We start from the raw sequence: 12,999 nt of genomic DNA, 5'->3' as shown, positions 1-12,999 counted from the left end.
TCAGTGAACCATAGTTCTTCTTGGTAGTGAAACAAATACACCATAGGAAATAATCATTTCCGTCCAGTGTGTGTGGGGGAGGGGTAGGGTGGGGGTTGGGGATGACGTTTGCTGTTGGATGGAAGATACAGAGAATATTCTTTAGTGTTCCCTTGATTTGCCTTTGGGGATCAAGGAGTCCATTCTGAGCTTTCCCTCAGGACATTTCCTATTTATGTTTCCTTTGCTTGCTACATACCGATTATGCTTGCTGCATTGCTCTATAATTACCGGAATCAGGAATCGCAGACTTCTTGGACTCCGGTGGCTGGCCTTGTGCTGTGTTTACCGATTCACTAGCTCGTGATTTCTCTCTGTTCCTCAAGGAATTTTGAAAGCAAAAATGATTGTCATCCTTTTCCTGGTGAGCACCATTGTTTGGAAGAAAGCCATACAGCCGCCTCAGTTTCCCTGGCTACTATCAGTGCTGCTCTGTGACAGCAAAGCTTCTCATTGATTCAATGTATGTGTCAGTGGGGGGAGGGACAGCGAGCACTATTCTCTATTCTGCGGCCTGGCTTAGAGATGGTTCAACTCTTGACAATCAGAATAACAAATTGAAGGAATAAGCAACCTGGGAGTTAAAGTCTTACAACCTTCTTATTCCCTTCCACCAAATACATCCACACACTAACTTTAAACAGTCAGTCAAATAGAACTTGCAACAAGATGTCCCATGTACCCTGAGGATCTGTGTGGAGCCAGGATTATAATTGGGCTGTACCACTCTTTACTGTCCTGCAGCTGCCGGCTCTAATAGCTTTGGAATTCTCTGCAGATGGATCCAGTGCAAAACTCGTCAACTGAACTGAAATGTGCTCACCCTGCAGATAGGACTCCAGGGAGGCATTTCATTTCAGCCTCTTGACATATAGTGCCTCTGTACTGTGGTCGTCTTGTTGTGAGCTTAAGTGGTTTGAAATTGGGCTGGATCATGTGTATACTACGTAAAAATATTGAAAGTATTATTTGCTAAAGAGCCCTCTATTGAAGGAGCTGATGGGTAGTTTCTTGCCTCCCTCTTGTGTATTTCTAACGTTCTTGGCCACTTTGCTTCTAATAACCCAGTATAATTTTTCTTCTGCCTGCAATCTCTTGGGAGAGAAGGCCTAGTCTTCTGTAACAGATTTGTGTCTGCCTATTGGAACAGAGCCCAGAAAAAAAGGAAGAAAATATGCAGAATCAAATTCTGCATTTGAATGACATTATTTAACACATCAATTATCTACTCACTGAAGCATGAGGAGTTGATGTAGTGAATTTTGACTCATGTCTTCAGCTGAAATGTTGGGCAGATAAACAGAGTAAGATTGGCATCTTTAGAGAGGAGAATTTAAACACTCCTCATCATTTGGTGATGGATAAGTCCCAGAGACATGGGTGTCACACGTTGCTCTTTCAGTGTATTTGACCGTTCCTGTACAACAGTATGAAAGGCATCATTGAGGGTCTCGAGACTTCAGTTGTTTCCTAGGTTGATTTTTCTGTGCCATAATACATGCAAACTGACTTGCAATCATGGAATAAATTAATGGATTTGACAATGCTGCCCATTCATCATGAGTGTGAATATTGGCATCACCATGGCAACTGTGTCTCCGAAAGACATTTCATACCCAGTTTACATTTGCAGGACTGCCAGTTTATGTAAGTGACATGGCACGTTTGCCTCCAGTTAACTTGATCTGATTAGTATTGAAGCGGGTCCACATCCCACTTCTGGCAGTGACACCAAGATCAGGAATGCATCCTGGGGCTCTCACATGCTTTTCTATCCATGGGAGGGATCAGCTTTTCTATCCATGGGAGGGATCAGCTTGCCCTCTGCCCCATGCCAGCAATAAAGTTTTGGCACTGCTGGCCTACACACAGCTTCTCCAGAGATAGAGAAATGTCTGTAGCTGGAAGAGAGTTGTGAGTCAAGACTTGGAAGCAAATGTTCCTGAGTGCTTTTGCCGTTTCCATGGTGCTGCCATTGCTTTCGATGTAAATTAAGTGGAATCCCAGCAGGAGCCTCGGGCTCCTTCACAGCATGTTCTATTTGAAGTGTCCTGCCTTAGAAGTGGGTCTTAGGAACGAGCACTGTGTTAAGGAAGTTTGACATTCTCTGGACACAGATTCTGTCTTGGGATTCAGTCAATTGGTTTTCGCAAACCATTAAGGAATAAACATTAAGATTTGACGTTTCACCAGGTATAATTTAAGATTATAGCAAGAGTTTTAATTTGTTGGGAACAAGGCAGATTTTACATCTCATTCACAAACATAAGGCTTATCAAACAGGTTTATCATAGGTGTTGGAGATTTGGCAAATGTTGGAGTCTGATGAATCTCAAAAGCTATTTGAAAGCAGCAACTGGAGTAGGCAGTGGTTCTCCCTTAATATTCTAACTGCAGAATTTGACTGGTTTAGTTTGAAGTTTCAAGTAGCCACTGGTATTCAGTTATACTAATTCAGACTGTGAAGAGGTTGTTAGTCCTTAAGTTGGCTGCTCAATAGGATGCCGCACTTAAAGGAAGGGTGTGTTACCCTGAATGAAGTGGTCTTCTTGTTGTAAGTAGAGTGGTAGCTGGAATTAGAGTATTTATTACCCAACTGAAAGAACAGACTTCGAATGCTAGACTTGATTGACAGTCAAGATGCCTGATGCTGGGTTATACGAGCTAGGGGAAAGTACTCTGAGGTGAGTCTGTCCTTAAAAATTGATGCCAATCATATAACTGAACCAGAATAGAACATTAAGTTTTGTTTTTTTGCTGAGAAGGTGAGCCATGTGTTCAGTGTCATGAGGCTAAATCCTTGTTTTGATCTGTGATCTATGCTCTGTTAGCTGACGTCGGCCATAGTGGCAGAAGCATGCTGGAGTTGGGCTTTTGTCCACAGGTGAGGAAAGGGAAAATGTAACTCAGTTGTGATCTGAGATCACTTAATGCAGCACAAACAAGGAATTGGACCTATTGGCTTTCTGGTTTGTATGGCTGACCGCATTCGGTGAGTGATGCCTTCACCCAACAAACCCACCATGAACCATTGATTAAAAACTGCTTCTGACATGGAGTTCCTACGTTGCATCTTGTACGTCATTGCTGCAGGCCTTGTGAGCGACACAGATGTGAGCCTGACTTGGAGCCAGAGAGAATGAGTTATGTTGATCTAGTTTTGCATAATATTTTTCTTGATATAATAGAGTACGCAGGGATTTTCCCCACGAGCATGTAAACGCAGCGGCTATCGTCTCATGGTGTACAACTCGCAATATGTTGTTCTGTCATTGTCATACCAGTGTGGCAGCTGTGACTTGTACTATGCAATTGAAGTGGTTCATTGCTTTGAGAAGAAGCAATATTGAATGTCTGTTATACTGGCTTTTCAGATATCTGTCGAAATGAGAGGCTGTGTTTTGAGACAACTGTCTCCTGTTGTTGATTGTGGTTCAGGGTCCTGGCTGAAACCTGTGTAGAATAGTTTGGAGGCCCAGTGGATAATTCATTTGCTCTGCTTATCGTTTGCAGTGTATCAAACCATTGTTTGGAGAACTGGCGAAACAACTTACTGCACGTTTAAGATTATACTGTTTGCATTTAGCTATCATTTGAAGATAGTGATGCCATGTTCCTGAAACGTTTGAAATCAAAGCCTTTATGTGAGCGTCCATGTTACAGACACTGCTGATAATAATGATGAATTTGATTGTTGAATTTTGCACTGCTGGCTGAGGTTATTTCTTTGATCATTCAATAGGCAGAGCAGGTTATCCGAGTCCTGAGGTGTCAACAACAACACCAAAATTACATTTATAGAGTGCCTTTCACGTCGGGCAGACAATCCGAAAGCGTCGCCATTTTCTGAACTCACGATTATTTATCATAACCTGATGGATTTTAACATCAAGGCAGCAATTAATATATTTTTAGAAATGAATTATTTTAAAATTGTTTCCTTTTAACACTATTGCTTCTGACATCTCAGTGGGCAGATATATGTCCAGTGTGGTTCTGAGCCATGTGGATCAGGAAGGTGCCTTGAGACAATCTATGATGAATTGCTATTTCTGTTGAGTCAGTGGTATCGATGCCCACACACGATATTTAGTGGAAGGTTATTTCTTGTTGTAACATTGTTGGAATGTATGTGAACATGGTGGATATTGGGGGAGGACAGAGAATCGTCTGTTATTGTCTAATATCGTGCTGAACCTCACACTTAACTAAAGTACCGAATAGTCATTTGGGCAAAGCACAGCCAGGTTGCTGGCATTCAGAAGAGAAATGAGGGAGAGCAGTCACAGTTGCTATCACCATTTGCGAAAGCGAAAAAGGAACATGTGATCTGTTTCCTCAAGTATTTATTTTGTTGTTACAGAAGGATCTTGCACTGAGACCACAGGAGCGGAATGAAAAATGGGAGAAACAAGTTGGGAAGAAACCGAGGGAAGTAGAAAATGGCATGTTGGCAGAGCCAAGTGAAAATGGGCATGAGAATGGCAATGGGACTTCTGACAGAGAACGGGATCAGGGAAGAGAACGAACAAAGAAGAAAGTTCCACTGAAGAACTTCACTCAGGTCTGTAACCCTTTCATTTGTACATCAGTAACGGAGACAAAGCTGCGGTTTGTGATCACACCTTTTGCTCATCATCCGTCTGAGATGTCAGTGGAAGTCACTACTGCACCTTGTGCTACAGGGGTGCAGATCTCTGGACACGCATTTTGCATATAAATATTTGTGACAATGGGTGGCTGGTTCAAATACTTGGTAAATTAATCAGAATTTTTCTGAGCCCATCGTCCATTTCTGGGCCAGATGCAAAGCATCAAACTCGATGGCTGTTGTTGGTAGAAGGAAACAAGTTGGCATTGTTCCCAGTTTTTTTGGGTCCTTCCATTTGGATTTTGTGAACTTAAGTTGGACTGATTTATCATTATTTAGATTAAACAATTGTATAATTGTTTTTGTTCACCCCCATATTAAATGCAGTAAATTAATACCTGGGAAGATGAGCTTAATAGCAAAGGAGGTTAAGAAATGATTTGATTGAAATATTTAAAATAATAAAATAAATTGACAAGTTAGATAGTGGACTACTCTTCCCTTTAAACGAAGGATAGGTTACAATAGTAAGAATTGAGGTCAGGAAGCATTTATTCACAAAGAAGATTATGAAGATATGGAAAGCTCTTCTCCAGAAAGCTGCAGAGAAAGAATTACTAGGGATGTTTAAAAGAAATATGCAGATGTTTGGGTAGTAGAGGTATTCGGCAATGGCATTGGAATTAACAGATCTACCAAGATCTAATAAACTGGTGGAACAGACTCAATGGGCACGATGACCTCCTATTCCTGTTTTCCTATGTTCTTGATAAAGAGGAGTCTGTGATAGATGGTTGCCATTTCACAGATTTCTTTGTTCGTTTGGAGCAGAGCATAGAAGGAAGTCAACGGAAAACCACACAGGAAATGTAATATACAAGCTAGATTAAAAAAAACTATCACGACTTCCTTTGTCAACATATTCTTGTGAGCTTAAAAAAAGAGCAAACTTTCATCGAGACGTTTAGAACCATATCTATGGGTCAGAGTGCGCTTACAGTGCTAAGGGAAGGCCAAGGGCAAGTGACAACTGATGGTAGTTTGAACAGAGATGATAATCATTCTGAAATATTACTCTGAATGGAAATTAAGAACTTTGGGGGTTCTCCAACTGAATGGGAACCTTTAACCATCTACAAGTGAGCCTCCAATTTGACTGCAGGAAAGAGAAGTGCAAATCAGCTTCTCATCAGCAAATTAAAGACATGGTTAAAACATTAATGCTTCAAAATTAGTAAATACCAAATAAATGACACTTTCATAATCTTTGGGTATCAGGCTTGGTGCTGAACCTTAGCTCTGTTATGTACAATAGTGTGGATTGGCAATATGTCCCTTAGTATGAATGTTGTGATGTACTAATATTTAAACTTTGCAAACAAATACAGTCAATTAACTTCACAGTAAATCCTGTAAATCCATGTCCTCACAATGTGATATGGCACTATACCAAATGCAAGAATTTTTCTTATTATTATTTATAATAAACTGGTTTGTATTGGATAAAATAACCTTAAAAATATCCTGAACTTGTATTCATTGGACCAGTTAAGATTTGTTTTTCACTCCTAAAGGAGTGCTCCACCACTGTTATGCACTCCGAGATACTACCCACATGAAGAACACTTAAATTTAAGCTGTTGTTGTTGAGTGCTGGGTGATCATTATAGTGAACTCATACGCTGGAAAAAAGGATCCTTGATAGACCTCATATTCACAGAACAGTTCCTTGAGATAAAAGGCATGCAACTTTGTATGAATCATGTTTATCTCTTATCAGGTAGTCACCATCCGATGTATATCATGTGTATCTGCTTTAAATGAAGCATTGTGCTTTTATCTACAGGAGCTTAGAAAGGCAGTATCTTGTCTTTTTTGATGTGGTCATTCGACTGAAAGTAACATCTGAATACATTAAAATTGATTTGCTTTAATGCTCCATTTGAAGATGCAAAACTCCTTTAAACTCAATGTTGAAATCTGTAGAAAATGCTGTCCTGCTGTCCCTTGAGGCAACTTTGTGGCAGAGCGATGCATTGCACTGTGATGTGGTGTGGGATGAGAGGTTGTATCCACCATTCCTGTTCTCAGCTGCTCCATCTGGAAGGGGTTCTCTCCTGGGTGGAGGAATTGGCAAGCAAGTGCTGGTGTTTGCATTCACTGCACTATGTTTGTCAGAGGCCTGGGAGCAGGGAAACCTTCAAAAAGTGGAGAAAGTAACTTCAAATCAATGTGAAATAAATTCCTAGAGTTTATATCCCTGCGGTTTATATGAAGTCAAAATGTCTCCCAAGTGCTTCACAGGTAATTGCTGCTGTGCAGTGACTATTAAATGCCTTTTAAAGGAGACTTACTAATATGAATTTCTGCAGTTATTTGCCTCAGTTTGAATACAAAATATTTTAGTGCAACCATTCATTAATGCCTCCTTGTATCTACATTATTCAAAGGAAACAATTTTTTAATTGATATTAACTTGAAGTAATGTATGACTTTCCAAAGGTTCCCTCTCTGCTCTGGGAACATTCACTCATTTTGAAGCACAATTCATTAGGTGTTGCTGCCCAGTAGAACCTCTGGAATATTTTACTAGGAAAAGCCGCCATCCCCATTCCCATGGGCTCCAGAAAACTTATTGGAGGAGTCACAAAGACTGGAATAAGGGCAGAGAGCCCTCATTGCCACGTTGGCTGAGGTTGGCTAGTTTAATTCCAATGAAATTGAACCTGTGGGCTCCCTGGATGAGTGGTGCACTATCATACCAACATGGTACATTAGCCCACTGAACCATTGGTCGGACTCTAATGTGGTTCATATTTTCACTGAGACATTTCACCCATTTCACTGAAATCGTATCAAAAAGCATCAAGAGTATTGCAGTGGAAAAATGTTTAAAAGATATTCTGATTCTTCTCGCTCAGCTCTTTATCCATCAATGCATATTTGGGGAGGACAAGTTTGCAGGGCTGTGGGGAGAGAGCGGGGAAGTGGGATTGAATTGGATAGCTGTTTTCAAACAGATATGCCGAATGGCCTCCTTCTGTGCTGTATAATTCTATGCATCATTCCTGTAGTGATGAATGCAGTTTAGTGGCACAATGAAAGTCACCGTCAGCAACAACAATTTTTTCAGAGGTTAAATACGTCCAATGCAGGATCCCAGTGATCCAAAAACTATTGTCTGATTCCCTGGAGCTTTATCTGTGTTGTTTCACTGTGAATTGTTTTGGGACGTCCTCCACATGTGAAAGGTGCTATACAATTATAATTTGCTGTTGTTGTTAACACTAAATGTTGGATACACCACCAACCTGCTCCTTTGTGCCAAATGCATTGTTGCTGTTTATGTCCATTAATTGGAGAAGTTAAAGCCTTCATTTCCTGAGGATGTGCGATAGAACACAATTGCTACTCTTCTTAGTATATTTGATGTGTGGGGTCATATGCGATACACACACAGTTGTCAAAAATAGTGAACTGATAATAATGATGCATTTATATAGTCTTCCACATTAAAAAAAACTTGAAGGATTTTACAAAATCTAATTGGTTTGAAATTAAAATGTTATACTATATAGGTAAATGGAGCAACCAATCTGCGACATACAGTTCATCTCGCTGTTTATGTTCCCATAAACAGCGAGATGAACTGCCAGTTTATTTGTATTTGGGGATAAATGTAGGTTAGGAGAGAAATGAAGATCATTTGACATTTCACTTTAATACAAAGGAACTGGCCAGCCTTGGAACTAAGTGCTGATTGGAATCCAGCCCCTGGTTTTCTGTCTGTACAACTGTTGAAATGTTAGTAGTGTTTCCAATGATTTACAGTCTCTTTGGGAAGCAGGCGACATTATGACTCTCGTAAGGAATTGCAGCAAAATCCTTCTTGAATGGAAATAATTCACGTATTTTTCACAAGTGTTGGTGTTATAAGTTGATGCAAGAAGTTCAGTGCCACCTAGAGGTTAGACACAGGTTTATGCCTTTCATCTCCACACAAGCCTCTTGATCTTAGGTGGAGAGGAGATGGATTAAAATCCCCCAGACTTTCCCAACTGCAGGGAATTCAATTACTGGGTAAGTCAACCCGGTTCTCAGCACTTCAAGTGCAGGATGTTGTGAATGGCATTGTACCATGTACCTTCAGTAATTGCAATGTATGACAGGCTTTGTGTATAGCTGGGGCTGTTATACTTTTACTGGATCATTGTGTGAAGTGGGTGAGATGCTTTAAAATGCTGTATCAAGCGCGATGTCTATTTACTTTATTATGGAGCGCAGAGAAAATGTTGTGTCCAATTGGATGGCACAGAATTAAGAATGTTTAACACTTGGTGACTGTCTAAAACAACTTTTATTCTAATGAATATTAAATGGTTTTGATTTGTTGTTGTAAAAAAAATTTTCATAATGGGGAATTATGATTAATTTGATAAATTAAGAATAATTTGACTTTAACTGTTATTTCTTATTCCAATGGGGAAATCATCTTTCTGGTTGTTGAATTAGATGAGATCATGGATTTTGCAGACAGCTGAGGCTACAAGCCATTTTCAGAAGTGTAGTTCTGTTTGTTAGATGTCTGGTAGGTAAAATAAACATTTGTCTTTCTCTCCACGCTGGTCATGGTTTTGGCGAGCTGTTTTTGAAGGACAGTGTGTGCAGTTCAACTAATGGAGGAAGTAAATGTAAGGAAGTTTACAATGGCCTTAAACCAGAATGTTATCCCAGTAGCTGTCAGCTTAGAGTTATTGCTGGAGTTTCTCTGTTCAACATCAAGTCACACTCCAAATTTATTGAAATTGAAAGGTTGGTTGTATTAAGCAACGCAGAATCTACAAACCCTGGAAGTTAAATTCCAATTGATGTGTTTGTTCGTGCTCCCTACATGATGTTTTGAGGTGAGAAGGGGAGGGTGGTGGGTTAGGCAGCTCTTTCACTGACGTCCTAGGTGAAAGTTGAGCATCAATAACAAGAAATGACATTTGGAAGGACATCCCAAGGCGCTGGGAAGTCAGGAATTTGGACCCGAGCAGGGTTTTAGGAACAGGAGGGGTGGAGGGCAGGGAGGGTAGGGGTAGGAGGATTACCAAAGTCGCGGTCGAAGAGGAGGGTCTTGAGACATGCCTTGAAAGAGGCAAGGGAGGGAGCAAGGCGAAGGGAATGTGGTTGATATGGCAGAAGTGCCTGGGAATAAGCCGTCTTGGTTCGAATGAGAAACTGGAAAAGGAAGAAAATGTTGCAAACTAAGATTTTTTTCTTACCCGATGGCTTCTTGAATGAATCCAGAAAGCTTATCCCCCCCCCCGAGATGATTATGTGATACATTCAGTAAAGACAGGACACAACAACAACGAAATTGCATTTGTATAGCACCTTTCACGTCAGGAGGATGTCCCAAGGCGCTGGACAGTCAGAGTTTCAGACCCGAACTGGTCTTTGGGATCAGGGAAGGTGGAGGGCAGGGGAGAACCAGTGTGATCGAAAGCAGAGTCGAAGAGAAGGGTCTTGAGATGAGTCTTGAAAGAGACAAGGGAGGGGGCGAGGCAGAGGGACTGCGGGATGGAGTTCCAGAGGGTGGGGGCAGAGTGGCAGAAGGTCCGGCCGCCAATAGTGGGGCGAGTAAGGCAGGGGATGTGAAACAGGCCGGAGCCCGCTGAGCAGAGGGAGCGAGCAGGTTGGTAGGGGTTTAGGAGGTCGCAGAAGTGGGGGGGGAACAAGACCATGGAGGGCTTTGAAGGTGAGGACCAGGATCTTGAACTGTATCCTCTGTGTGTTGGGAAGCCATTGGAGTTGGGTGAGGATGGGGGTGATAGGGTCACAAAGCCTGGTGTGGGAGAGGACACGGAGTTCTGGATGATCTGTAGCCTATGGAGGGAAGAGTTGGGGAAGCCGACAAGCAGTGAGTTTGCATAGTCAAGCCTCGATGGAATGAAAGCGTGTATAAGGGTTTCAGCGGCCTGTGGTGTGAGATAGTGGCGAAGCCGGGCGATGTTGCGGAGGTGGAGGAAGGCAGAGCGGGTCATGGCGCAGATGTGGGCTAGAAAGGATAGTTGAGGGTCAAACAAGGAGCCAAGGTTCCGGACTGGCTTAGTAAGGTAGAGTGTGCAACCATGGATGGTGATGCTGTCAGTGCCTGAGGTGAGGAGGCGCTGACGGGAGCCAATCAGGAGAGCCTCAGTCTTGTTGACGTTCAACTGAAGAAAGTTAGTTCTCATCCAGGACTTGATGTCTGACAGACATTCTGTCAGGACAGCAGTGGGTCCTGGAATCAAGGGTGGAGGCAGAGAGGTGCCTGCGGATGATGTCATCAAGAGGGAGCATATAGATATTGAAGAGGAGGACAGAGAAAAGGACAGAGCTCTGAAGAACGTCCCTCAAGACAGTGCTGGAGCTAGAGCAGAATCCGTTTGTGGAGATGAAGTGGAGGCGGTGTGAGAGGTACGATCTGTACCAGTTAAGGACAGAGCCGTGAAGGTTGAGGTGAGAGGTGAGGCGTTGGATGAGGATAGAGTGGTCGATGGTGTCGAAGGTAGCAGAGAGGTCAAGGAGGACGAGGAAGCAGAGGGAACTCTAGTCGCAGATGGACAGAATGTTATTTGTCACTTTGACCAGGGCTGTTTCTGTGCTGTGGGCAGCACGGAAACCCAATTGGAGGGGTTCGTGAAGTGAGTGGCTGGAGAGGAAGGAGTGAAGCTGGGAAGCAACAATTGTTCCAGGACCTTGAAGAGGAAAGGGAGATTGGAGATGGGGCGGTAGTTTGAGAGTAGAGATGGGTCCAGGGAGGGTTTTTTAAGGATAGGAGTGATGACGGCCGTTTTTAATGGGATGGGAACAGTATCAGTGGACAGGGAGAGGTTTATGATGTAGGAAAGTGTTTGATTATTCCTGACCACGGTTTATTACATTGGTGAGCATTGCCCAAAAATGACACAATTCCTGCTCCTGTGGTTCAACCACTCTTCCACAAAACATTTTTGATGAAACCAGAACAACAAATTACATTTGTATTGTGCCTTTCACGTCAGGAGGACGTTCCAAGGCGTTGATTGTGGAGGGACTTTCCAGCATGAATTTGTCCCTCATTCATATACCCATATGGGAGGGTTAAAAATGTCATCGCTTTGCGTCTGTATTTCTGTGTACGATTTGTTTTGGGAAAAATTGCTCTGCGTGTTTCACTTTGTTGGTGCTCTGGCTTGTACATGAGATGCTAGAATCTGTTTCCTGTCCACCTGCTTCCTCATGAAGGTGGAAGGGGAACAGATAAAACAGAGAAAAAAGCACTGCGTCCGGTCCAGAGGAGTTTGAAGCGGCTGAAGAGGAGAGGGCGAAGCACATAGGTTCAGAGCTCGGGCGAGGGCTGGGGACACGATGGAGGGGGGGGGGGGGACGGGAGCAGAGGAGGGGGAGGGCGGGGGGGGGGGGGGGGGGAGGGGGGGGGGAGGCTTGGTAAAATACTGTTAATAAATGAATAAAAGCCCTTCTCCAGGTGCCTGCTGCTCATTAGGCAGCCCATTCAGCGCCTTGGGACGTCCTCCCAACGTGAAAGGCGCTATACAAATGTAATCTTGTTTTTGTTAATCTTTCTGCAAAATTTGCGATGAATCTGTCCACATAAGTGCACGTGCAGCAGCTGCAAAAGAATGAAAGGATTGGAAATGGGGGGAACGATTGGAGATCCACTTTCAGTTTTCATTTGTTTTGTTGCAGACGAGAACTTTTATTTTTCTTCTACTTGTCCATTACTGATGTTCATTGCTAATGTGTGGTGAATTGGCCAAAAAAGTCCTGACCATTTTGATTGAGATAGCTTCTAATAGTGCATTACTTTGCACCACTGGGATTGCAGTGCAGACTGACTGCTCAGAACCTGAGACTGAAATGCTTGGGTGGTCCATTGGACGGGGACCATGTTTTAATGTTCTGCTCGAGGACATTAAAACATCTGATATCCGAGTGTTACACGTGTGGAGAACCACCCTCAACTTCTGATTTGTGCTGTAAGGAGCATGCAGTTACAAAATACACAGTCACTGCACTATTTCGTAAAATCCAGTGAAATGCTTTGAGAGGTTCTTCTGACGTGAAAGTTACTACATTAAATGTTCTTTTGAAAGTACAGATCACCCTTCCTGCTCCTGATCACTTTCACTTACTGAATGAAACGAGTGTAGATCATGCCTCATAACCACCAGAAAACATACAGCAACTGACATCATCCTGAAGCTGTCCACTGTGAAGTTAGAAATCCCCACATGTTTGACATTAGAAGATAGTCATTTTTCAATCCTAAAAGTTGCTATATTTGCTGTAATGTGTATGATCACATACCTGAAGCATGGCTTTCTAAAACCAAGAATGTT

The 12,999-nt window shown here is 42.5% G+C and overlaps 1 protein-coding gene across 5 annotated transcripts in view; it reads left to right on the top strand.

The window, feature by feature from the left end:
- Positions 1 to 12,999, top strand: part of fbrsl1 (fibrosin-like 1) — a 387,345-nt gene that overhangs the window by 106,721 nt on the left and 267,625 nt on the right. For all 5 annotated transcript variants that reach the window (XM_007901766.2, XM_007901763.2, XM_007901762.2 and 2 more), the window contains exon 2: positions 4,403 to 4,603. In XM_007901766.2, coding sequence (XP_007899957.1) covers positions 4,403 to 4,603 — 201 coding nt within the window. The remainder of the gene's footprint in view (positions 1 to 4,402; positions 4,604 to 12,999) is intronic.

The sequence above is a fragment of the Callorhinchus milii genome, unplaced genomic scaffold, assembly GCF_018977255.1.
Source record: "Callorhinchus milii isolate IMCB2004 unplaced genomic scaffold, IMCB_Cmil_1.0 Scaffold8, whole genome shotgun sequence".
Taxonomy (NCBI): domain Eukaryota; kingdom Metazoa; phylum Chordata; class Chondrichthyes; order Chimaeriformes; family Callorhinchidae; genus Callorhinchus; species Callorhinchus milii.
Note: the sequence above shows the minus strand (reverse complement) of the source record. Positions and strands in the feature narration are given on the sequence as shown.